This window comes from Chelonoidis abingdonii, chromosome 16 (assembly GCF_003597395.2).
Source record: "Chelonoidis abingdonii isolate Lonesome George chromosome 16, CheloAbing_2.0, whole genome shotgun sequence".
NCBI classification, from domain to species: Eukaryota; Metazoa; Chordata; order Testudines; family Testudinidae; genus Chelonoidis; species Chelonoidis abingdonii.
The window spans coordinates 12,047,854-12,075,160 of record NC_133784.1 but is presented as its reverse complement, the minus strand read 5'-3'; the positions used below and the strand labels follow the sequence as shown (position 1 = coordinate 12,075,160).

At 48.2% G+C, this 27,307-nt stretch overlaps 1 protein-coding gene across 1 annotated transcript in view; it reads left to right on the top strand.

The window, feature by feature from the left end:
- Positions 1 to 6,707: 6,707 nt before the first annotated feature.
- Positions 6,708 to 27,307, top strand: part of TLL2 (tolloid like 2) — a 190,888-nt gene continuing 170,288 nt past the window's right edge. Inside the window, exon 1 of the mRNA XM_032778202.2 lies at positions 6,708 to 6,883. Coding sequence (XP_032634093.1) covers positions 6,751 to 6,883 — 133 coding nt within the window. The 5' untranslated portion in view covers positions 6,708 to 6,750. The remainder of the gene's footprint in view (positions 6,884 to 27,307) is intronic.

Here is a 27,307-nt window from a genome sequence, read left to right as displayed (position 1 = left end):
GGGTTTCCAACGTGACTTGTATTCATGTTTTTTCTTGTAGAGAGATTCAGAGATTCTGATCTTCTGGAATTTAGAATACTAGTTTTGAGGAAAACAGGTAGAGTTATAAAATCATAGAAGATTAGGGTTGGAAATGACCTCAGGAGGTCATCTAGTCCAACCCCCTGCTCAAAGCAGGACCAACACCAACTAAATCATCCCAGCCAGTACTTTCTCAAGCTGGGCCTTAAAAACCTCTAAGGATGGAGGTTCCACCACCTCCCTAGGTAACCCATTCCAGTGCTTCACCACCCTCCTAGTGAAATAGTGTTTCCTAATATCCAAATTAGACCACCTCCACTGCAACTTGAGACCATTGCTCCTTGTTCTGTCATCTGCCACCACTGAGAACAGCCTAGCTCCATCCTCTTTGGAACCCCCCTTCAGGTAGTTGAAGGCAGCTATCAAATCCCCCCGTACTCTTCTGCAGACTAAACAAACCCAGTTCCCTCAGCCTCTCCTCATAAGTTATGTGCCCCAGCCCCCTGATCGTTTTCATTGCCCTCCGCTGGACTCTCCAATTTGCCCACATCCTTTCTGTAGCGGGGGGGTCAAAACTGGAGACAGTACTCCAGATGTGGTCTTACCACTGCCAAACAGAGGGGAATAATCACTTCCCTTGATCTGCTGGCAATGCTCCTACTAATGCAGCCCAATATGCCATTAGCCTTCTTGTCAAACATTTGGAAGCAAGATTCTGTCTCTCAACAAATCACATTGTTTATATTCTACATTTCAGGGGCCATTTAGCTTCTTGGATCAAAAAACCACATTTTACAAGCCTTTTTCTGTTGGGGTTTGATGTGTGTGCATGTGACTTACACTGATTGGGGCACTTGGCTGTAAAGATTAAGTCATCTTTTTTTTTAGTGAGGGAAAGAAACCTCACTCCTTGAACATCATTTGGCTGCAAGTTAAGGAATGTTACAGCTTGGGAGAATGCCAAATGGCCATTCAAAGAAGGGCTGAGCTCCCTTGGTGTTAGAAGTCTAGAAGTTGTATCCTCACAAAGAGACTTTGCTGCTATGTCTGTAAATTCACTCATCTGGATAACAGTGATCACCTGGATAGAACAATCAGCTGGGCTTGCACAAACTAATCCACAGAACTAGGAAACCACAAATATTGACTTATTTATTCAGACCTGAAGCAAGTGTTGAGTGCTAATTTCTAGAAAGGGACCTTTGTTTTAGCACAGAATTCCCAGCCTATAGGCTGCCACCCTAAAGGTGGTCAGCAGAGGATTTCCATGTAGTCACAAGACAGTTCCCACTCCTTGATGGCACACAGCTGAATCCCACTAATGAGCACTCAGGTAGCTCTGCTGAACCATAGTGCTGATAGCAGGAGAGGCTGCATTCCCAGTGTTGGAGATGTTCAAGTATTTACTCCGCTCACAGAAGGAGAACAACACTGCCAGGATCCATCCTGGAGGGAGTGGAGCAGCTACCCCTTCAAGTAGCCAGGAGGGGAGAATGTGCCTAGTCTCTCAAGAGCAAAGTACTAGGGGAATTGGCACATCCTTTGATTTACTACTAGAACCAGTGATAACTTTGGCATGTGGTGCCATAGGAAGTGGTAGATTAACTTCCAGAGGAAGGAATAAGTTGAGAACTCCTTGTATTAGCAGATGTGTTAAAAACAAGGGGCAGCTCTCCTTAAGCTCCTCTCTCTTTATTAAAGATATTCTTCCAAAGGTCAGGAATAAACTCTTAAAATTTATTCTGATTAAAGCAATTATTGTTCATCCACTTCTATATTCCCCTTGAAATGCCACTTTCTGGAAGGTATAAAAATGTGGAGCTGCAGTTTATTGTATTTGGAGAAATGGAAGAAAATACTGCACCTGCAACGCTGCAACTGGGACACCAAAGAACAGTAGTTAAACTCATAGACTTTAAGGTCAGAAGGGACCATTATGATCATGTAGTCTGACCTCCTGCACAAAGCAGGCCACAGAATCCTACCCATCCACTTCTATAACAAACCCCTAACCTATGTCTGAGTTATTGAAGTCTTCAAGGTGCAGAGAATCCTCCAGTAAGTGACCTGTGCCCCACGCTGCAGAGGAAGGTGAAAAACCTCCAGGGCCTTTGCCAATCTGCCCCAGAGGAAAATTCCTTCCTGACCCCATATATGGTGATCAGCTAAACCCTGAGCATGTGGGCAAGACTCACCAGCCCGCACCTTTCTGCTCACAGCAGAAGTCAAGATACTGTCAGCCATACATTTCCATTTCCACGGTGTAATCTCTGTTGTATTTCCAGTGTGTACATCATTGCAGTATCTGAGCCATACATGAGTAGTATGTCCAAAAAGGACATGCACAAACACTTCGCTGGGCACACAGCATTCTTCAATGGGAATTCTATTTGCTAGCCTGGCAAGGTCTACTTTGTAGACCATCTTACTGCTTGATGGAGCCTGTCCAAATGGTAGCCAGGCTAGTTCTTTTGTGGTTTGGTAAGGAATTTCACAGCTCAGGGCCTTCCACTGGACCTTCCTAGTCCCTGAGTTTCACAGTGAAGATTCTTGATTGCAGAGTCCCTGTTGAGTGCAGCTGTTTGGAAAATTTGTGAAGAGAGACAATATCAAAGCTAGCTACAGCTAGACCCTAAACCACTGAAGCCTTTGAAGATCAGAACCAGGTCGAGAGTCAGATGTGAAGCCAGTATGGGCAAGGAGTGTCCTTGTGCTTTATGTGCTCTCACCTGTCTTTTATCTAGGAGGTGATACTGTGTGCAGAGGGGAAGGAGGGCAGCTCATGGTAAACCCGAGCTAAAGTCAGTAGCAGTAATTTAGCTTCATGTCTAAGGCCTGGTTTACACTACAGAGTTAGATCAACACAAGGCAGCTTAAGTCAACCTAACTATGTAAGTGCTTGCACTACAGTAGTGCTCCTGCTGGTATAAGTCGCCTACTACATCAATTTAACTCCACCTCCACGAGAAGTGCAGAGCTTAGGGCATTGATCACAGTGGCATCAATTTAGCCACATGGTGTAGACAAGACCATAGTCTTCATCCTGGAGCTTTAGTTCATCTTCTAAGTACCCTGGGCCCAGCCCTTGATGTGCCTTCAGGATAAGGACTGAGACTTTGAACTTGATGCGATATTCTATGGGAAGCCAGTGTAGGGAGCGAAGGGCAGGTGTGATGTGCAGTAGCTCATGTTGTTGAGCTGTGCTGCAGTGTTCTGTACCAGCCAGAGTTTAAGGGCTCTTTTCTTCATACCCAGGTGTATCACGTTGCTATAGTCCAGAGTAGAGGTAGTGAAGGAGTGTATAACTGATGCTAGGTTGCTGTTCACTGGCCAGGATCGAATGAAGTCATCTAGCTGGCTGCAAGATAGTAGACAGTGCCACTCCTGGAAGCTGCTGTTTCAGAGCTTAGCATCAGTGAAGAATTCAGGAGCACTCTGAAGCTATGGAATGGATTGACAGATGATGGGTGTTTGTCTTCAATCAACAAAAACTTGCATCATGGCTGCACATTCTTTAAAATGTTTCTGTATCCTGTACCTGCTATCCTGTACCCACTAGCATAACCTGTCTCTCTCCAGGTCAGCATCAGCCAGCTCCTATTCTCGATGAGCTGATCTTCAAGCACTGGGCCAGGTTGGTGGTGCTAGCATCTTATATATGGTGATTGCTGCCACTTTAGACCATGCTGACAGACCATGTCACCGAGGCTGCCTGCAGATATTGAATAAGACCAGGGAGAGAATGGATCCTTGTGAGACAGCCACCAGACATCTCACATGTGGAAAGGTGGCTGATCTTACGGTGCATCCCTCTAGCAAGGACTTAAAATAAACAGAGGGGCAGCAACTTCGGTATGGAATATGGCCGTCACAAGCCAGGAAACACACTCCTTGCTGCAGTGCAGCATGGGGCATTGTTGCAGGCACTATTACTTTAAAAAATGGTTTATGGTCTCTAAGGCCAGGTCTATGCCAGAAAGTTTTATTGGTAGTGCTATGGCAGCCAGTCTGGTGAGAAAACACTAGCTGACATAGCTATGTTGGCAAAACCCCAGTGAAGATGGAGCTGTGCTGACAGTGCTTCTGTCGACGTAGTTAATGTCGCTCAGGAAGGTGGTGTTACTATGCTGTCTGAAAAACTCCTGTCTGTGTGTGCTGTATCTACACTAGGGGCCTGCATTTCTTGTGTATACAAGACTCAATACATAAACCCTGTTCGCTGTAGCCCTTCACAACTGATATTAGATCCAGCACTGGGGTGCATATCACTTTTTGCTCGTGTCCCACTTACAGCCAGTATAATGAGCAGCCTTCCTATTTTTCCAGGCTCTGCTCTATTTAAACTATTTCAGGACACAAGTTTCTGTAAAATAGCTTACCTGTTGTTGTAGTTTCAAATGGCCAAACTGAAGTAACCTTGTTTGAGTTGATGGAGGAGAGAGAGGGGATGGACTTTTTTGGTGTTTCATTCTTTTGCTAATGGTTTTACAAGTCCAGTTCTCTTCCCAAAGGAAGAAAAGCTATGGGTTTTAGAATTGTAATGCAAAATAATGCTTAACTGGATCCTTGCACTTTACTAACACTTGTATCAAACAATGTATTCCCACTCCTGTCTGAAGGTAACAAGTATATACTAGATATTTGTAAAAATGCTCTACAGCTAGTGCCTATCTGTAGCTCTCAAAACCTGATGCTGCTGTTCATTTAAACTGCTTCCAGGTTGCTGCAAAAAGTCAGTGCCTCTTCTGCTGTTAGAGGTACCAGGCACAAAGGATGGGACTTTGCTGCAAGAGGCAAGTCCTGCTGGATGGGATTGTACAGCTGTGGGCAAAGGGATATATATAGTGCTAATACTGATGCCAGAGGATAGACAGATTAGGAAGGGAGGAGCTCTTACTGCATGTGGCTGGCAGCACAGGTGCCTAGTCAGTCTCCTGTATTGGTCCATCTGGAGCAGAGCTTGACTTCTGAGGTTAATTTCCTGGAGAAATGCAGGATGGTCAGGGTAGTCCACCTAGCATGGCTGCTTGGCTGACCAGAGGCTGGCAAAGATCCTGTGGGCATCCTTGCTGGTCCTCAGGGCTAGGAGACTCATAGGCTGGCTCACTGCTCTGGATCACAATCCCACTTCCATAAGGAGCCATCTGAGTGCTGGCTACTTTTTCTCAGTTGTCTTCCTGAGGCTGGTTTGAATAGTTTTAAAGGGGCATTGGGGTAACTACTAAACCTGTTCGGGGCGAACCTTGTGAGTCCTGGGCTGGAGCAAGTGATGGACTGCTGGGTGAGATTCTAGTGGCTGGTGCAGAGAAGTAGGCACTGGGAAGACTGGAGTGTTGTCCTTTGCTTGCTGTATGACCTAGGACATGACCCTTAACCTCAGTTTCCGTCTCCGTAAGTGGTAGGAGACAAGGGGGTGAGGTAATATCTTTTATTGGACCAGCTTCTATTTGTAAGAGAGAAGCTTTTGAGTTCTCTCACAGCTCTTCTTCACGTCTGGGGAAGATACTCAGACTGTCCCAGCTAAACACAAGGTGGCAATGATTCCTTAGACGTAGTAATTAACACATCATTCAGTGGACCATTGGCCGTGAAGCGGAGCATTAAGACGGCTCCAGTTGAGTTGGGGGCAGAGGCTGTTAGTGAGTTAGGGCTTGCTGTAATAAGCCATAAATCTAGTGTATCTGTTCAGTCCATGGTTTTTAGTATGTAGCAAGGTTATGAATTGAAGCTCCCAAGCTTGCCTTTGGAAAGTGTTGTGCAGGTTCCCACTGAGGATGAGGACTGAGAGGTCAGATATACAGTGATCGCTTCTTTGTCAGAAGGGCTCACCCACAGGTGATGTGGTATTTTTGTCTTATTGTTTTCCTGTGTGAGTTCATCGGAGTGTAGTGATTGTCTGGTTTCACCCACCTTAGCTGCTGTTGTGGCATCTAGCGCACCGGTTGAAGTACATCACATGTTGTGATAAGCATGTGAAGTGTGTGTGTGTGTGTGTTTTCCTGATCTGCAGGGAGCTTGCTTCTGTAAAGAGCTTTGAAAGACTAAGGTGGTGGTTTGAAGGCCAGAAGAGGGGGCTCAAGAAAAATGTTTTTTTGGGGGGGGGTGGAGTGGGAATCCCCATCCAGTATGGGTTGTAGCTGTTTGGTACCCTGTATGAGTTCCAGGGTGGGGTAGTAGGTGACAGCTAGAAGTGTGTTGTCAAAGGCGGGGAGGTGTTTCTCTCAGGGTATTTGGTAGGTAGGGTTGGGAGAACAGGGTAGCGGCTGCAGTGCTGCAGGTTGGGTCTGCTCCGGGCGATGGGGCAGCAAGGGATCTCCCACAGCGCTGCGGGCAGGTCTGGGCTCCCAGGCTGGAGCCGGGTAGGTGAGGCTGCGGGCTGGGCTGGCTGGGGGAGCCCAGGTGCGCTCCTGGGCCCAGCTCTTTCGCTCTTTCCTGCTCCGCGGCAGCAGCTCCCAGGAGGCGAAGGAACCTTCAGCCCCCAGCACCCCCGCCGCCCACGCGCGTCGCAGGGCTTCCCCTGGAAGGAGGAGCCGGGGCGCGGGTGCTTGCGGATTGGCTTCCTCTTGCCTTGAGTGACGGGGGCCGCGCCCAGCCAGACCGCGGCGGGGGCGGGAGCCCGGCACGGCTCCTGCCCTGCTCCAGCTGCAAGCGCAGCAGCATCGCCCCCGGCAGAGGCAACCGGCGCGGGTAGCTCCGTGCAGCGGCCCCGGGCGCCGCTCTGCAGCCGCTATGGGCTGGGCTGCCCCTCTCGGGACCCTGCTGCTGCTACTTCTGTGGGTGCCGGCTGCCCGCGGCTCCTGGGGGCTGGCGGAGGAGGAGAGCCTGGAGCAGCAGCCGGGGTACCGCGACCCCTGCAAAGCCGGTAAGTGTGAGTGGGGGGACTCCAGGGCCAAGTTTGCCGGCGCCTGGCTGGGGAGATCCGCGTCCCCCCTGCTGCTGCTGCTGCTGCAAGAACTTCCCTGCGCGCGTGTCCTGGCCCGGGCTGGAGCTAGTAGCTGCCCCGGGGGGCTTGTCCCGTTCCAGGTGCGGCAAACAGCTGCACAGCGCTGGAGGCTGCGAAGGACCCAAACTCCAGCTGCGCTCCCGAGCAGAACGCGTTAGTGTAGCGGGGGGTTGAGAAGCGTGTCCAGGCTCTGGGCAGTGCATCGCCCCAGGCTTGAGCTGGGGAAGGTGACAGCAGGGACTGGGACGGCCCCAGGCAGGGCTGCTGGGGAAGAAAGCGAGGATCTTGCTTCCGGATTGAAGCAGCGTCTCCCGGCTCCGAAATTACCCCAATGTAGATGAAAAGTCCCTCGTTTATCTTGTAGCTGAGTGTCCGGGGTGGGGGTAGAGGGAGGAATAGAAGCAACCAGCCAGGAAATGAAGCTTACTGCAGGTCCTAAATCCTGAAGAACCCATGTTCGCCTCCCCCCATCCTGGGCTGCACATTCCTTCACTCCCCTGTTAATTAAAGGAGACTGGTGAGTCCAGTAAGGCAGCAAGTGATGGAGGGGGACAGGACCCAGGGGCATTTTGAACATCTACGGCTTGGCATTCTGTAGGCGGCTCACTTAGGTTTGCATCTACAAGTATCCTGGAAGCACTGAAGCATCTGGACGCTGCCGGGGAGTTGTGCAGCTCTTATGTGCATTTGTTACAGACACCGATTGCAAGAACTCTGCTGATGGGTTTTATGAGTAACTCGCCTGCCTCATTTGTAATTGTGATCAAAATAGGAAATTCAGGTTGGGGCCGATTCCTTTTAAAAGATACATATTTTGCCAAGTGTGGTATTCTCTTCCGTTCGTTAGGCCAGGCAGTTAAAGATTTGATCTGACTGAAGTGCCTTAGCGATGGAATTTAAATTAATTATGGGCTTTCTTGGGTCTGAAATTCCATTCTGGAATCCAATGGTAATGAAGAAATGTTTTCTGAGCTTACTTCTGTCTGTTTCTAACAACAGAGCGTGTATATAAATATACTCGCCTGACCTGATTTCACCCCCCCCGCAGAGACAAGTAGCAATGTCAAGGCGACGCCAAAATCATTTCAGTGCACGTTGGCCCGGCTGCCCCGTGTAAATTTCAGAATTGGGGTATGGAAGTCGTCCTGTCCCTGCTTTTTAATATGCTTCTGTGTTTTGTGAAATAAAGATCCCCTCCTTCACCCAATATTGCATGCACTAGTCTTTGGGATCAGGCACTTCATTATCTGCCCCACTGACTCCAGGCTTCTGTGTGAATGGTGGGTGGGGGTAAGGCTTGTGACGCCTCTCCAGTAGCCATGGTTTGTGGGCGATCCTTTCCCTGCGTGGGATGTCTCTGCTTAGAGCTTCCCCCAGCAGCAGCAGCAGCAAAGTGAAACCAATGTAATTCTTGTAAGTTTCACCGGTGCTCAATATTTCAGAAAATTGGGCCACTTCCAGGTGGTGCCTAAATATAGGTGCCCAGGCTCCAAACTGTTGGTGTTGAGTGTTCTTTTCCTGTAGCTCTGTGCTCATGCAAGATAGAAATACCATGAATCGGGCTTACCCACCTGTAGATAAGAGTGCTATAGTAGAAATGCTATTTAATTAAACCAGTCAAGGCTGTGGGCTTATACCCAGCTGAATGCCATGTATGCTTCTGTGTAGACCAATACATTGGGAGGGTGGGGGGCAGCTCTGAGGGTAGGAGAGAAGCTATTAGGAAAGGCGTGGGAATTCCTTCCCAAAACTTAATGTTTCTGGGATCAAAGCATCTGGCTGCCTGAAATGCCAGGAGATAACCCTGTTATTGCTACTATAAGCACTTAAGTTTTGGACTATTACAGTTAATATTTCAGCATTTATCTATAGCACAGGAGAACAGAGCAACGTCTTAATGAGAGAGAGAATCCACTGACTGTCTTGAACAGTCATCTTGCTTGGTTAGAATTGTCAGTGTAATTTACAAAATTGGTTGTGCTTAACGATTCTCATAAAAATCTACAAGGGGTCACTAAGGTTTTTAAAGAGAATGTAGCAAATGTTCTCTGCTAGATCTCTGTGCAGTTATGGATGGGAAATGTATAACCTCGAGATCTGCCTAAACCAATGGTGTTTGTCCTAACTGGCTTGGTTAAACTGCCCAAGCCTGGGCACAGATCAGAGTGAGGATATCCATTTAAATAGTTTTGAGAGAAATTATCGATACTTTGCCAACAGAATAGGCACCCACTTCTGAAATTCTTGCCCTTAAACCGTAAGGACTTGACTGCACACAAACTGGAATCAAAATAATGAAATAGGCAGTAATTCACCTCTAGTTATTCCAGCACAAGTCTGTGTGCACAGTTATTTTGGATTGTGTCCTATTTCGATTTTAACTTATGTCCATAAAAAATATCTACATGTGTGACGGAGACTCAGGTGTTTACAGGATCGATATTCTTCTAATGGCACAGTACCTAGTGTGGTAAGCATGTATCTTTCCTTCCAGCAGGGGGCCTGGGAGACTGTTCCTACCAACAGAGAGACTGCAGGTGGGGAGAAGCACTGATTCATCTAGCCCCAGTGTGTTACTTTTTCATCTGCATCCTTGTCACTCAGGGCCACGTAGCCGATGCATTGTGCCCCTCTGCCCATACAGATCTATCTCATGTCCCACTTCCTCCCACTCTTTTAACTGATGGCAGGTACAATGATATTTCTCACACCCCTTTTGCTGCCTGCCCCCGAGTGACAGCTTATCTCCCCAGCTGGTGGCAGATGCACTTTGCCCCACAGGCATACCATATTCGTCTCATTCCCCTCCAGCTGTAGCAGGTGTGTCTCATTCCCTGCCTTGGAACTGGAGGCAGGTGTAAGCGTCCACAGATTGCTGGCTGAATGAGGAGTGCTGTACCTTTGCCTCGCTCCCAGTGTTGAATGAGGAAATTGCGTCTGCCCAATGTTATGTGATCAAACAGAGTCTTCAGAAGTCCAGTTCCCTGTGCGTACTCTGAGCTCTTATCTGTGTGTATCCAGTGTAGGGGAGGGGGCGTGCTGTATGCATGTGCTGACCGACACTGAAAGGGGACAGGCTAGGGCAGTGGGTTTCAAACTTTTGAACTGGTGACCCCCTTTCACACAGCAAGTCTGAGTGCAACCCCCCCAATAAATTAAACACACTTTTTAATATATTTAACACCATTATAAATGCTGGAGGCAAGCGGGGTTTAGGGTGGAGGATGACAGCTCACAACCCCCCATGTAATAACCTCATGACCCCCTGAGGGGTCCCGACCCCCAGTTTGAGAACCCCTGGGCTAGGGGCATAGATATGAGCTGAATTGTTGCCCTGAAAGTAGTGATTGATTTCCTTTCTTTGGGACTCTGTTGTCAGATGGAATTGTAGTGCTTGCTTTCACTCTGGCGGTGTATTGTGTCATTACAGCGTGGACTTGGGTGCCAGGGCTCCTGGGTTCTGATGCTGAGTGACCTTGAGTGGGTCTCTAGGCCTCTCTGCCCCTCATCTCCCTGGTCTGTAAAATGGGAATGCTGCTGTGCCAGGAAGATGTCACTGGAAACTTGGGCAGGGCAGGGTTTGTGGCATGGAGTAGGTGGGAGTTGGAGGAGAGAGAGTTGGGATGGCAGTTGCACAGGTGAGGCTAAGGGGATAGGTGGAGTACGTGGTGGTGGTGTAGGCCAGGATCCAATGAGGGAGAAGGAGAGCTGTACTGGAGCAGCGCAGAGCAGGAGTGGATGAATCTGCAGTGCAGGAAATCGTGAGCCTTCTGGAATCTTGGAGCTGGCGCATATATGTCTGCAGGGCTCTATTCTCCATGGAGCAATGAGACAAAACTCTGTGTAAATGTTAGATTGCCTCCTCCCGCCCTCCACCCCCAAACACATGGCTCCCTGGCTCATAGTAGAAAATACTCATTGATGTAACTGTTGGGCTTGGCTCCCACGTTGTTGAAATGGCCCAGTTCCAAACCCTCCCCTGCTCCCCTCTCCCCGACTATGCGTCAGGGCAGTCCAGAGCTCCTTGCTTGCTTCAGCACTCACACAGGCTGGCAAGCTGGGCTGCCTGGAATTCTGGCTCCTCCCAGGGGTAAGCTAGACTCCAGCTCTTGCTCTCAGCTGCCTGGAGCAGAGCAGGGAGCTAGCACTGGAACCCACTGAACTACCCCCACCCCTTGTGGGGGGAAAGATGGAGAGTGCAAGGCTCGGCAGGCAAGTCCCAGCAGAGCAAGGAGACAAGACAGTAGCCAGTGCTGCAGCAAAAGGCTGCGTTCTGTCGCATTTTGGGGAAATGTCTGCTTCTGAGGCCACAGGGCCTGAACTGAGGTGAGGGGAAGAGTTCACACCTCTGTTAGTTTCAAACTCCCTGGAGACTCAGGCAGGCATCGCTGCAGTGGCTCCTCTCGGCTCACATTCTCAAGGTTGTTCCCACAGCCAGGCAGCCTAGAAACATTCTCTGAAAGCGGGGGAGAAGGTAGCCTGCTTGTTGCCTGGCATGGAATAGTTGGTGCCCAGGGATGTCCATGGAGTCACAGCTCCACCCAGCCTGTTCCACTCACTGCAGTCTTAACAGTGGGATTTCGACCTGTGGGACTGGGAAGCACCTTGTTTAATTTGTAAAAGCAGCAGAGAATCCTGTGGCACCTTATAGAGAAGTGGGTATTCACCCACGAAAGCTCACGCTCCAAAACGTCTGTTAGTCTATAAGGTGCCACAGGATTCTCTGCTGCTTTTACAGATCCAGACTAACACGGCTACCCCTCTGATACTTGTTTAATTTGTGGAAATTAGAAGATTTGCAGAAACATTGCATGGGTTCTAAATTCCTTCACGCAGGTCGATTTGACTGAAGGATTTGACACAGTAAGAACCCTATGGAATTACCAATCAACCAGAGCTACTGGCGTTAGTTACCAGGCTGCATGCCTATGAGGTTTATACACTCAACCAGATCTCAAGAAGTTTATAACCTTCGCAGAGACCTCAGTGAGCTTGCAAAAGGTTTAAGGATTCATGGCAAATAACTCCAAAATTAACCACCCAGCCTCTTTTAATAAGTCTTATGCCCTAAATCCACCTGTACCTCATTCCTCTCCCGCCCCAAACACACACCCCAAACTCTGAAGTCCAGATACAGTCCAGTGTACTAAGTCTTCTATAGGACAAATGCGTCAACCATGCTACAGGTAGGTGCTCTTAGACTGAGCCAGTTTGGACATGCTGTTTCCAGAGAAGTTAGAAGAGTCTTCAAAAAATGAAAAATTTCACGCACGTATCTCTAGAGACCTTTGCTCAATTCGTTTTAAGCCTGCCCACAAAAGTTCTCCATGCCACGAGATCCCAAATGCTAAATTTCACGCAAGAAGTAGGTGGTTTAGGAATATTTTTTAAACCATAGACATTAGATGAGGCGTGTCCAATAGAGCTTACAAAGAAAACGGCCTTAAAAACCCTTTCCATGACTCCAGCTCCGCTGCATTGCATCTCCAACTGCAAGCCGCGAGATCACTACTGTGTGTGTACATGCTGTCTCCAGCAGCCTTTACCCATCTGAGCTCGTTCACCATGACCATCTCTTAGTTGCAGGTCAATGAATAGTCAGTTCATTCCCAGACCACCCTGGGGAGACAGCCAACCAGGCCCTCCTGCAACCTGCCAAGGGAAACAGCAGGGGAGGGGTTAGTCTGTTGCATTTAGCAACTTGAAAGCATCCCACCCCAACACTATGGCTTTTTCTGCCTCGCTTGCAGCAATATCTGCATCAGTGCTAGGCTCTGCAACCTGTACGCGTCTCAGGGTCTCCCCTTGCCATAAAAGTGTGCTTCCCTGATGGGGACAAGGTCTGAAGGGGCGGGGCCAATGCAAGGTTGTTCCATTGGTGAAGGCCAGAGGACTGGGAGTCCCGAGACCTGGCTTCTACTCCTTGTTCACTGGCTGACCTCTCATTTTCCACCTCTGCCCTATCTGTGAAGCAGAGATGATGCTAACCTGCGTCACGAGGCCAGGTCAGATGTCTCAAGGCTATCTGGAGCTCCCCACTTCTGTAAGATGCACCCTGTGGCCACCATGGCATCTTTAGCTGGTGAGCATCTGACACACACTGGACCATGCACTCCCGAGGGGCTGATCTGGAGCTGAGGATACTCCACACCACACAGAGTAATGCCCAGAGTCATCAGTCCACAGGTGGAAAGTCAACTGTTAAGACTGCAGTGAGTGGAACGTAATTATTTGGCTATTTTAGACTTCACTTCCTGTCCTAAACTACTGTGCGGTGCTGCTGTACACTGTTAAATAGTTGCCATGTTCTACTCCCAGAAGTGGCTGCATTTTACTGATGGCTGAAATGATCTATGTAAGTTCTGGGAGCATAGGAACTTCAGCATGATTTTTTTTATTTTTAAAAGGTGAGTTAATTAACCATACTGAGGGCTTTTCTCTTGATTGACTCCTGACCACATCATAAGTGAAATAAGAACTATTTAACATAGATTAGAAGAAAATCTATAAGTGCAACAAGAATAAAATTGTGTCAAGGGTCCAGGAACCAGGAAAGAAATTAAATGAGGTTACACCAACCTTCTAGCCAAGTGTTTAAGAATGGGCCAGGGTTAATCTCACTATATACAGGGTTCCTATGGGCATCGCAAGCCCCAGTACTCAGACTTAATGCTTAAATTAGAATGCAGGCTCAATCTGCATGGACTGGCTGTGTGTGTGTATCTAAAAATATCTCCCTCTGTTGCTGGAGCTAAGAGACCCAGGCTGTTAGCTTGCAGGCTTTAGCAGACTCAGAAATGTCTCTACCTGGCCTAACCACTAGAGGGGGACAAAGAGCCATGTGGTCAGTGTGGGTGGCATCCAAGTCTGTATTTGGGTTTACGAATCGAGCACTTCGCTGTGGGCTTGAATGTCTAAATGTGGGATCAGCACAGATCATTGGAGATGTCAGTGTTGCAAATTTACAAGTCTGTCCCCGCCTTGCAGAATATCTCCCCCCTCCCCCAAGTGGTTTAAAAACTGACTAATTTTTTAAAGGATTATCTATTGTACTTTGGGCCTTCTGTGCTGTTAGGAAGCACTGAGGTCAGGTTTTGACCTTTTCTCTAACCATGAAGTCTGGAAACTTTTTTTTTTATTTTTTTTATTTTTATTTTATTTTTTTTTTAATGGAAGCAGAGATTCTCCTGGGATCACTTGACTCCAGCAGCCAGGGCTTTAAGAAAAACTGAAAATAGCACCAGAGTTGGCAGTGCTGATGTTTGGACAATTGTCCCACTGCCTGTGTGTAAATCTTTCCTTGTCATCTCCTCTTTCTCCCTTTCTCCATGGTAGGTCCATGTTCCCTCTTCCCCAGGCCAATAATCTGGCCGTGGTGTCTTCCCCCCGCCATCATTAATGCCCATGTTCTCACTTACCCAAGCTGTAGACTTACTTCATGCCATGGCTTCATTTGCTGTGTCTCATTTAGCTCTTTGGAGCAGGGTACCAGCTGTAATGAATGTGCTCGCTTACTAATCTCCCCTTTCCTCTCCGCAACCCAGCTGGAGAAGATCTGGCCACCTGAGAAGCAGGGACCCAGATGAGTACCTAGCCAGAAGAGGGCACTGTGATTCATTATGCCATTCTCCACTGGAGAGTCTGTTAGGTTTCTTCCTGGGGGTGCCGTATGATTTCTTATGCAAAGTCCTCCTGCACAGCTTAGTACAGGGTTCCCCTGCAGGTAAGTAGGTTCCTATATCCTTTCCCCTTGGAGACATGAAATAATCTTCCTGCCCTGGATCCTGAGGGTTGCAAGGGTCAGTCTGTAGCCTAGCTGCCTTTGGCTAGGGCTGAAATCCGCCCTCACTGCCCTGTGACACTTATTAGCCATTGGCTTGATCCCACTGACCAGGATTTTTGACTTTTGTCATTTTTTCTATCTGAGCCTCCGATTGAGTTAAGGTTACAGAAATGTGTAGCTTCCTTGGCAGAAGAGAGGATACCTTGTTCAGCGTTTTAATCCACTCCAGCATTTGCAAGGCTGAAAGATCCCCTGGCAGGGAGTGGCTGACTGGGAGGTTGATTGGTTATTGATTTAGAAATCTTGATGACTTGTTGTTTTTCACTTGGGCATGTTTACTATAGGCAGGCTCGGCACTCCTAGAGTTGTTTAATGGTCTAAAAACAGTCTCTTCCTGTTTAACTGATATAAATTGCCTTTTATTACTGAGGTCTGCAGCAGCGTCCCGAATGTGCAGCGGCTCAAAGTCACATTAAGACTCTGCCCCAGAAGTTGTTTTGAATCCTCACAAACTTTGCCCACCCCAGGAAAATGCACCTGGTCAAAGTTACTGAATTCAGAATATATAACAAAGTGGGAAATGAACTGTTTGCTGAGAAAACCCTAGAAGAAATGTGAGCGAGGAGCAGGACTGCTGAATGTTTAATTTTATCCTATTCCAGTCAAAATCTGCATCGGAATAGGATGTACCAGTGACCTACCAGCTCAGACTTCTCAGCTCCCAATTGGTTTTATTTTTTTTAATGCAGTGCTGGGAAGAATTCAGAATTACCTATGCAGAATTCACGTATCTTAGAATTGTCTTCCTCGGTTCTCCCCCGGGCCTGGATCTTTCTGCCCGGTCCCGTCTTTTCTCATTCTCCACCCCGAGATTTTTCATGCCAGTCCCAGTCTTCCTCCTTCCCTTTGCTAGCTTTCAGTCTCCCTACACAGCCAGTCTTCTTCCCTCTAGGCTCCTTGTCTCAATCTATTACCCTCCAGTACCCCTCCCCATAGGTCTGCATTAGTCTGCCAGCTTCCTTCTCACTGCCTGGCTGCCAGCATGGGAGGCCGTGAGAGTCTCCTGTCTCTTGGTTCTGGTGACTAGCAGCCCACAGCAGCTAGGAGTAACAATTGCAGGGGAAGTCCTGATCAGCCCCAGGCTCCTGGAGCATGTTCGGGGCAGATAGAATCTTTGGATAAATAACCCTAGCAAGCCTCTACTGAGCATGTGCAACCACAGGCGCCGACTTCTCACTTCCCTGGGGGTGCTCGAGCCCTGCTCTGCCCCTGACCCCATCCCTACTCCATCCCTTCCCACAAGGCCCTGCCCTGTTCTGCCCAGCACCCACCGGCAGGCCCCACCAATCAGCAACTCCCATTCCCCCCCGCCCCAGTGTCTCCTGCCCTCACTCTGACCCTTTCCCTCCAGTGCCTCCTGCCTGCTGCCAAACAGCTGATCCGTGGTGGGCGTGAGACGCTGGAAGGGAGGAGGAGGAGCTGATCAGTGGGGCCCACTGGGGGGAGTGGGAGGAGGTGATTGGGGGGGCCCCCCGGTGGGTGCTGAGCACCCACTATTTTTTTCCATGGGTGCTCCAGCCATGTGTGCAAACTAATTTTTTGAAGGTTTGTAACTTGGGCAAATTTTCAGAGGGATGGTAAAAGGTACATCCTTGGCACTAGGGTGATTTCCCCCACAAAATTCCAAGCCCTTGCTCCAAACCATAGGGGCACTGATTTCTCAACCAAATGTCTGTAAGAATTTTTTAAAATGTGGGACAAGTGTTTTTTCTTTAAGCTCAATCTCAGAAACAGCTGAAGTGTTTTATCTGAAATGGTAAAAAAAAGAAACAAAAAACCGAAAACAGCCTGAGTCAGACACCCAGAGTAGAAAATTTCAGCCCAAATGGTTAACATTTGGCAATGTTATAAGCAACTGAAACCATTGGGAGTACATAGTAGAGTCTCTGTAACTTGAAGTCTTTAAATCATGATTTGAGGACTTCAGTAACTCAGCCAGAGGTTAGGGGTCCATGACAGGAGTGGGTGGGTGAGGTTCTGTGGCCTTCGATGTGCAGGAGGTCAGACTAGATGATTGTGATGGTCCCTTCTGGCCTTAAAGTTTTGAGTCTATGATCCACCAGTCCAGTGCTCTATTATTGTATTGATTGCTAGCTGCAACTGTAAAGCAGTGCTCTTCATTCTCATTGAGGGGTGTAATTAGGGCAGATGCAAGCGTTCCCACCACGTGATGGTGCGGCAGTGCTCAAGTAAAGGTGGTGCTTAGGGTAAATAAATTCTTAAGCTTGGATAGGTTGATGTTTCTCAGAGATGTGAAAAATCCACGCCCCTAGCGATGGAGCTATGCCAACCTAGGCCCAGGAGTAGACACAGCAAGGTCGTTGGAAGCATCTTTGACCTAGCTGCTGTCACTCAGGGAGGTGGTTCATACAGTGGCAGAAATATTCTTCCCATCACTGTAGTCTGTGTCTATACTATGTGGTTATGCCATTAGCTATCCCCGTAGAGTTGATGTGGCCTTAATTAGAGCTGGTTGAAAAATGTTGGAACAGTCTCCATCAGAAAATGTGGTTTGGTTGAAATGTTTCATGGAAACGTGTCTGTTTCAATAATTGGACAGACATGTCAAAACAAATCATTTTGCCGTGTTTCATTTTGATAATGTTAATGTTTCGTTTTGACTCAGAGGATAATATTTTAATAGGTTTATATGTTTGTACCTTATCAGAATGTTTCAAAGTTTCGGAATCAAAATATGTTGGAATTCCCATTCTGTGAAAAAAAAACTGCACGTTTCAACTTTTCATTCCAAATTTCCATGTGTCAACCTTTCCCGCTGGCTAGAAATTCTGTTTTCTGATCAGTTGTAATTCTTGCCTTGTTTTTTTTGTCTTACAGGCAGCAGTTCAACCCCCAAATTTAGAGGTTTTTTTAAAAAAAGCTGCTTTTTATTTAAGTGTTACCTTGGAGATTGTAACCCCAAAACTGCAGCATTGTGCTAGTGCAGGGGAATCAGACTCTGACATGGCTTGTTTATGAGCCAAGTAAAACTGACCAGTGTCATTGGGCTTGTCTTCACTGCATTGTTAGCTTGAGGTATACCTCAAGTTTTGCCACCCAACTCCTGTCCACACATGCAAATCTCTAGCTCAAGTTAAGTGGTGCTTTAAACTTGAGCTAGATGGCCTGTCCGGGAGGTGTTACTGCTGACACTCCAGCTAAGTAATGCAGTGTGGGGGCAACAACTTGATTTCCAACTCAGCTGCTAATCCAATCTCTGCTCATCCAATGTATCCGCGTAGCTCCGGTGTTATTTCGCAGTGTGGCTGCTCTCATGTCAGCTGGGCAATAACTCAAATGTCCAAACTCAAGCTGAACGGTGCAGCGAAGACAATCCCATTGTCCAAGCAGAGTGAAATCCGCAAAGGAAGCAAACATGCACCAGTGGTGAAAAATGCATTGGATTTTAAAAATTCAGTTAGCTTTTACTATTGAAGTAGTTTTTGTGGTGCAGATGAGTACATTTTGCTTTTAACAGGACTTCCTTATTTATTGAAAAATACAATGTGTAATTTCAATACAAAAGCAAAATGCCAAGATCTTTTTTATTTTTATATCTATAGCCAGGTCCACCAGGACGAAAATAATTTTTAACAAGAAATGTTTAGTTTCATAAATGAATGCTAAGCACTGTTTTTTATAGGTCGTGACCGACCATCACTGATCAGTTCTAGTGACAACGCTGCAATAATCTTTACCTAAGCGCAGAGCTCTTCTCCAGGGACAGGGACTGTCTTTGAGCTGTCAGTGCAGTGCCTAGCACTGAGCGGTCTGTGACTGCATCTCTTAGGCACTACCATGATACAAACAGTGTTGATGATGTTTGTGATTTTTCTGCCCTCAGCCCTACCCAGTCTAGGGGAGCAGAGGCAAATCTCTGGTGAGATCACCACTGGGTGCCTAGTGGGGAGGCTCCATGTAACTGAAGGTAGGCCTTTTATTGCTGTATTGTGAGTGTTAGGAGGAGATTTTGTTCCAGGACACTTTGAGCTGCAGTTGACCATTCAGACAGGGCACGCACGGTATTGCGTAGCTGTGAGAACCGAATGCACGTAAAGTCTAACCTTTGATCCGATTTGAAATCATGTACTCTTCACTTAGCATTTCCCACCCACACCACCACTGTGACCTGCTGCTTGCTGTCCATTCTTCTGGGTATCTAAATATGACTTAGGAAAGATTCAGTAACCTAGTAAATAACCTCTTTTAATGGGGGAAAGTGAGTCCCCATCACGCTCAGTTAGATACTATTGATTTTGGTGTTTTTTTTTTTTTGCCTTTTTTTTTTTTTGCTGCTTTGTGCACTATATTCCCTTCATTGCTGTATTTAAGTAATGAGACATTACAGGATGTGCTGGGGTATTGCTGGCTCCTGGTGACTAAGCATCAGAATTTCCTAAAGTCCTGTCTGTTCTTTGAAGGTTCTAACACTGGGACCAGCATGGACCGATTTTTCCATTCTGTATGGTGACATAATTCAGTTGATGCTGCAGAACGTTCTCCGTGTTTATACTCTTAGCTCTTCCGAAAAGCATTCACCTCCTTGGCTGACTTTTTCCACCTGATTAGTGGGACTCTGCTTGCATCCTCCGGCCCCACCGCACAAGCTATCCTGTATTAGTTCCCCAAGTCCAACCCCCAGCCACTCCCTAGACTTTCACATGTCTCTTTCATTCAGCCCCATCCCACAGTTTTGGGGTTTCCCCCCATTTGTTACGAAAATGAAGTGAGGGATGGTCTTCTTTCAACTTCCAGCCTTTGCCAGCCAGGTTGAAGAGGGGGGAGGGATAACTCAGTGGATTGAGCACTGGCCTGCTAAACCCAGAGTTGTGAGTTCCATCTTTGAGGGGGCCATTTAGGGATCTGGGGAAAAAGTATGTTTGGGGATTGGTCCTGCTTTGAGCAGGGGGTTGGATTAGATGACCTCCTGAGGTCCCTTCCAACCCTGATATTCTAGGATTCCGCTGATTGTCAAATGTCTGTTCCCCAGGTAGAGAACTGTAGACTGGGAAATTAACCAGAATAGCTATTGTGCCTTCAATTCACAACTTACATTCCTAAGAGTAGGTCAGCACTAGAACAGGCAATCAAGGGGGGCTGTGGAATCTCTGTCGGTGGAGGTTTTTAAGAAGTTTGGACAAAGACTTGCATGGTCTATGTTTACTTGCTACTGACTCAGCATAGGGGATGGACTAGGTGGTCTCTGAAGGTCCCTTCCAGACCTGCATTTCATAGAATATCAGGGATGGAAGGAACCTCAGGAGGTCATCTAGTCCAACCCCCTGCTCAAAGCAGGACCAATCCCCAGACAGATTTTTACCTCAGTTCCCTAAATGGCCCCGTCAAGAATTGAACTCACAACCCTGGGTTTAGCAGGCCAATGCTCAAACCACTGAGCTATCCCTCCCCCATATTTCTATGATTGTGGGGTGGTCATAGAACACTATTGGGTTAGGAGCTTTCCAGGGCTGTAGGCAGGAGCCAGGGAGGGAGAGCGGGCAAGTTACTGGGGTCAGAAGGCAGCAAAGGAGAATGGAAGTGACTGGTTGGTCTGGGCTGTCCTGTTGATTTCTCCTTGTGCAGATGTGTTCTGATGACTAAGGGTTACAATGTCCTGTCTTGAGATGTCGTCGGAGCTTGGGGACTACGATTTGGTTTACACAAGGGGGACTCATTTGTGAGAGACTTTCAGGCCAAATTGCTCCTTTGTGCCGAGTTAGTAATTAACCCGACCATACACAGAAAACGTAGCTGTCTCCTGCAGTGCTATTGCAGCGGATTTGGAGAGCAAATTCAGTCATTAGTGTGTGTACAAGGGGTTTTGGTCCTGCTGGAAGTGCATGTTTCAGCACAGCAGTAGTTAGAGCTGCTGCTGATGCCACTGTGATGTGTGTGTCCTGGAAGGCAACCCGGGGAGATGTCTCAGTCCGCACTCCAAAAACGACAGCTTCATTCAGCCCAGATGCTCCAGCTGAGGTCATTTATTGGAGGTGGGGTGGGGTGAGGGCAGGGGCAGAGGCAGAGCTTTCTCACTTCATGGGTGTTCTTTTAGAAAGAGCTTCTGCCAGCGATGTGGCTAAGCTGGCATTGGACCACTGCTAGGGGCTGTTGTGAGCTTTCCTTCTTCCTAAGGGACATGTAGGGACAAACGTGCTTGGAGATTGAGCCGTCCAGAAGGGCAGAATGAGGAACTGTGCTCTCCCGTCCCAGCCAAATGGCTGTCTGAGTGCCCAGATGGTGATGGGCAGTTCAGGAGTGCAGGCAGGAATCTGAAAGCCGAAGGAATACGTTGTTATAATGGAGGGCTGGAGCTGATAGTTGGGTTCGAGAAGGGAGTTTTGAAGGGTGATTTGAAGGAGGAAAGAGGCTGTTCTTTTGCACAGAGCAATCAGGGAAGCTGTTGCAGGAAAATATCAATGCTTGTTGCCTTCTGAGTGGTTTATTGACCTTGACTCATGTTATCATGGTGGGTCTAGGTGAGGAAATGCTATCCTGCACCACCTGACTTATGTGTATCAGTCTCGTCGTACGGTCTGGGCCTTATTTATTCAGTGCTTGTGATCCAAGCCCTTAGGCTTTGAAAGTGATGAACCAGGCCCATGGAAACCCAGTGTCTCAAATCACAAGATTTTAGGAAAAAAAAAAATGTTGATTTCTTTTTATTTGCATTTCTGAACCTCTAGGATTCATGTTTTTCAGCTTTTTCTTCCCCCAGCTGTGAAGAGAACAAACTACTGCTAAAGAAAACGAAAGCAGAAATGCTCACGTAATCAACTGACTCTGGGGGCTTCAGAAAAATGTCAAACATGGCAAGACTCTTGATCCTCTGCGGGCACTGAGCGGTGCTGAGGAAGTGTGTCCTAAGACCCAGTTGAACCCAGGGCTGGCTGCATGGTTTCAGCACCTCTTAACATATGTGACTTCTGCAAGGACGGCAGTGAGCCACTAGAGTTAGAACTCAGGGAAGTTGCTGCCACTAGACCTGTGCTGAAACCATGCCTAATCAATGCACAAATGGTGCAGACTGGGTGGTAGGCCGAGGGGTTACACTTAGCTGTTTCTGACCTTCTCTTTGGAGAGGCTTGTGAAGGAGATGCCCAATTCTCTGCTCTGTCGTGAATGCCCGTGGCTGCTTCTCATTTAAAGCCTCTTCTGCTTCCTGCCCAGTGAATGAGTGAAAGGCTGCAACCTACCTGGTTTCTGAGGCAGTGCAGGAGAGGGGAGGGTAGTTGTGGAACCGGTGGGCTCTCCCAGGCTGCTCTGGGCAGTTGTGATGCAGACATGCCAGAAGCTCTGTACACCCCAAGGCCCTTATTACTATTTTTAAAAACCTACAAGCAGACCTTTTGTTACTGTTCCGTGACGTGTTCCTTGCTTTGTCTCTGCTCCACCCCCTCCCTGGGTTTGCTAACATGCATGAATGCAGAGGCCTGAAATTTAGGTTCATGGTTCCAAAGTTCATGGTCCTGAGAATAAACAAAAAAACTATTGTGGTGGCAGAGAGCTGGGTACCCCATTAACCCAGAATCATGAATATTTATAGTGCTGGATTACAAAGGAACATAGAGACTATATTGTATTTCCTAGAACTTTCTTTCCATGGAGTCCTTTCTTGGCGGGCCACTTTAATGTAAGCTTTGCTTATTTAGTCGCACACTTTAAGCCGATTAACTTTTTACTAATAAAATGTGTTGACTCCCTTTGTCTGCGCTCCTGTTTGTTTGTACCTACACTCCTGTGACAAAGCATCGCAGAGAACTGCTTCAAGCCTTGGCTAAATCCCCCTGCTGTAGGCTTTAAATGAACTCAATGGGTCGGTGTGTGATTTCTGTCTCGCTCTTTCTGGGTGTCCCCCCTGCCATCCCATTGCTGCCTCAGGAATGTGCCTTATAAGGCAAACGTTTTGAATGTTCATTTTTTCTGTAGCCATTCCCGATGCTTCCACTGAAACAGCTTTGCCAGAAATGATCCTTTCCATCGGTGTCAGTGCTTGCACTGGGAACGTGGCTGGTAAGAATAAACTCCGACGATTCCAGGAGCACACAGTAGATTATTGCTAATGAAGGTAAACCAGGGACATTTTCCAGCTCTAAACTCCAATCCAGGACTCTGCGTGTTCAGTAATTTCCCAGTCAGGGAATGAATTTCCCCTCTTCTGCTGTGGATTCTCTTGTTTGCACTGACAGTGCTGTGTGTATTACAATAGGGCATATGCTTAAGATGGCTTTCTCACGCTGCAGGAACTTCCCAAAGGATTGGCTGCACCTGCACAATGGGGATGACGACATGTGTCTTGTGATGGTACTTGGAGACCTTTTGTTTAAATGAGCTCTGCAGAGCTCAGGATTAGCAGCTGCTTGGCCACTGACAGCTCTTTGGGGTAGGTGGTTAAAGGTACGTAGGTGCCTAGAGGTGGATATAGGAACCTAGTGTACTGTTCTCCTATCTGAATCTCTGGACACCTACATACCTTTATAAATCAGGCCCTTCAGGGTCATGGGCCAGCATCACTGGAGCCAAATTTGCCCCTTCTCCATGGCATTTTAATGCTGACCTCCGGCATCCCTCCATTCATTTCTCTGCTCCCCTCTTTCCACTCCAGTGATATAGTGGCGGCAGCAGCAGCAACAACCACTCACCTGCTTTCAAGCTGATGCTTCCCATGCCTAGTCTCTGCCCCTAGGGGATTTAGAGTTGTTCAGCTGTTTGAGTAGGGGAAAGAAACCTTTCCCTGTTGGAAGGAAATTCTTGGGTCTGTCTCCTTAACTGCTGCAGCCACACTGTGGCTGGGGGCAGGAAGTGTAACTGGCAGGGGAAAGGGAAAGATGGGCCCTGGGGTGTTCCTGGTGGATTTGGCCATGTTCCGAGCCTGCGGAAGTCTCGGGCTGTACGTGTGGGGTGGATTTTGGGTGTGTTTTGGGTAGCTCAGCGTGAGAGTAAGCGGGGCTGAACTGTGTGTGCCTAGCTGATGCCAGTGTAGCAAGGGTGTGACCTGGGCTGTGCAGAATCCCTTGCCTCCCTGCATATCCTGAAAGGGGAGAGCTCGTCCACTGGGTGCTGCTGGGGAGGGCAGTGCCACTGCTCCATCCACCCTCAAAGGGAAACTCCTGAGAGTCTAACCTATGTGAAGGATCTGTGGAGTGGGGTCTACCTCTCCTATGGGCCCACACTGCTGCACATCCCCTTTCCCGGCCAGGGAAGGGTCAGAGCCAGGGAGTGGGAGCCACATGGCCACAGGGAGCTGCAGAGAAGCTCCAGGAACTGTGGACAGAGCCCCCTTGTGGAAGTGCATGTTTCAGCACAGCAGTAGGACATTACAACTGGGGGCTGGTCGATGGGGGAGCAGCAGCAGCTGGGCAGGGAGCCAATGCAGAGGGGCCCAAGGAGAGACGCTAACAGAGCCTGGCCTGGAAACCAGAAAGCTCCTATTTGCTTGCACAGAGACTGTGCTGGAGAGGGTGCGCCAGGCACGAGCCCGGAAGGACCCTGACTCTCGCCTGTACTGCCCCAGGGGCAAACAGCAAGCACTAGGCCTCATTGGGATCTGTAACTGTACCTCGGGTGTCTGCACCCTTTGCTGCCAGCCCTGATCCCATTCCCTTTCCCTGAGCCATGTGTCTGAGTGGCTATTGGGCCCCACCAGGCCTAGCTGCTGAAGGGCCTACAGTGCTTGCCTCCAAGATGTGATATGCTGGGCACCACAGTAATTACACAACACTTTCCTGCTCCTGAGGAGTGGGGAGGGAAGGGGGTAAAGTGCCAGTTGTCTGTAAGGAAGCTATACAAGCTCTCTGGTCAGGACTCTGTCCCTTGATGCCCACAGTCATCTTGGCTATTAACCTGTCTGCTTCCCCACCCCCTGCGGAGAGAGGCATTGAGGAGGTTGGGGTGGGACAGAGAGGCAGAAGCTCACTTTGAATGGGTCGTGGAGGTTCATCCTAAGCATGGGTGGTGGGAGAGGAAGTGGGATGGGGGGGAGTCAGGGTGGGGTGCTGTGCATGAGAAGATGGGGGCAGTGCAGGTGTCTGGGAAAGGCAGGGGAGCAGGTGCAGTCAGGGGCAGCAGAGTGGGTGCTCTGCATGGGGAGCTGCTGAGATTTGGAGGGGTGGCGGAAGGGAGCTGGCTCCAGGCTAGGAAAAGGGGGTTGTCATAAACATACAGCTGAGGGTAGCATAAAATCCCTCCTTTACCTGTAAAGGGTTAAGAAGCTCAAATAATCTGGTTGGCACCTGACCAAAAGGACCAATAAGGGGAGAAGATGATTTCAAATCTGTGGGGGAAAGTTTTTGTTTTGTGCATCTCCCACAGCTGCTTTTGCAATTGCTTGCGTGCTGCCCCATGTGAGTGGAAACTGCACATAGATCTGGAAGGCAGCTCCCCTCTTCTGAATCCATCCTCTGTTGCGACCCCTACAGGAAGTCAGCCAGCCAGGGAGGCTGCACAATCCTGGGTGCCTATGGAGCCGCGCTGTTTGATTTCCCTGACCCAACCCTCTTTCCCCTCTTGGCTCCTTCGGTCACACTGGTTGCGGCTTGTCTCAGATTTACATTGCAAACTCTTTGGGCAGGGATGGGTTCGAACCCGTTCACTGGAGGTCCCATTCTGACTGGGGCATTTATTATGTGTATTGTGATAACCCCTGATCAGCTGTAGACCTTCCTGGAAAGGATGTACTTCAGGGGTGAGCAAACTATGGCCCATGGGCTGCATCCGGCCCATCAGACTCCTGCCAGGGAGCGGGATGGGGGCTTGCCGTGCTCCGTGCGTGCCGTGGCTCCGCGCGAATCCCGGAAGCAGCGGCATGTCCCTCTCTCTGGCTACTGCACGTAGGGGCAGCCGGGGGATCCGCGGGCCACCCCGACAGTTCCCACTGCCTGGAACTATGGCCAAAAGGAGGTGCAGGGGCGGTGCCTGTGGACAGGACCCGGAGTTGGGATATGCTACTGCTGCCAGGGGCTGCTTGAGGTGAGTGCTGCCCGGAGCCTACACCCCAGACCATCCCCCACACCCCAACCCCCTGCCCCAGCCCTGATCCCCCTCCTGCCCTCTGAACCCATCGGTCCCAGCCTGGAGCACTCTCCTGCACCCCAACCCCTCATTCCCAGACCCTCTCCAGTTCCTGCACTCTAGCCAGAGCCCTCAGCCCCTCCGCACCCCAACTCCAATTTTGTGAGCATTCATGGCCCGCCATACAATTTCCATACCCAGATGTGGCCCTCGGACCAAAAAGGTTCTCCTCCCTTGTCCTAACAGATTAAAGGGGAACTGATCACAGAACTAAAAATTAGTGGTAGCTTAGGTACAAGCGAGTATGACTTCAACCACATTTATAATGTGCAAGTAGAATAAAGTCCAGAGCAGTAATATATATACTTAGTGCTTTAATAGGACCAGTTTCACAAAGCTGAAAACAATTCTGAGCCAAATCAGTTGGGAGAAAGAATTAAATAAGAAAAATGTGAATGACAATTGGGAATAATTTAAGAACACCTTAGTAGATGCCCAAAAAGGCACAACTGAGGAAGAAGGTTAAAAAAAACATTCTGGTTTAGTGGGGAAGTGAAGGCAGCTTTAAAATGTATATATTTATAAAATGTTTCTCACCATCTTTGGCTACCTTTATTTCTTAACTACAGTATTACACAAATGGAAGAAAGGAGAAGTTGATAGTAATGGATATAATCAGAAATTAGATATTGTAGAAAATTGATAAGGGAAGCAAAGGGATACAAGGAGAACTCTATGGTTAGCAGAATTAAGCTCAATAAGGGAGATTTTTAAAATATATTAGGAACAAAAAGAATCCTGACAACGGTATTTGTCCATTACTAGATAGGAATTATCAATAATAGTGCAAAAAGGCAGAAGTTTTCAATAAATATTTCTGTTCTATGTTTGGGAGGGAAGATAATATCTCATCATATGGTGATAACTCTTTCCATTCCACCGATATCTCTGGAGGATGTTAAACAGAAGCAACTAAGGTAGACATTTTTAAAACGGCAGGTCTAGATAACTTGCATCCAAGAGTTTTAGAAGAGCTGGCTGAGGCACTTGCTTCATCATTACTGTTGTTTTCAAAAAGTCTTGGAGCACTGTGGAAGTTCCAGACGACTGGAAGAAAGCTAATGTTGTGCCAATTTTTGAAAAGGGTAAATGAGATGGCCTGGATAATTAGAAGCCTGTCGGCCTGATATTGGTCCCAAGCAAGATAATGAAGCAACTAATAAAGGATTCTATTAGTAAGGATTAAAGGAGGGTCGTGTAGTTAATGCAAGACAACATGGGTTTAACTTTATATATATCCGTAGCGACTGGATAGCGTAGTGGTTAAGAGTGCCACCCTTTGTTACAGGAGACCGCCCTTTGGTACGAGAGACTGGGGTTCAAATCCCGGTAGGTACCCAACTTTCCAGTAGGGGTCCTTGGGCAAAAAGACCCCCTAACGCTTCACCTGCCTACCTCAAATATGAGAGTGACACGAACTAGGAGAGTCATGC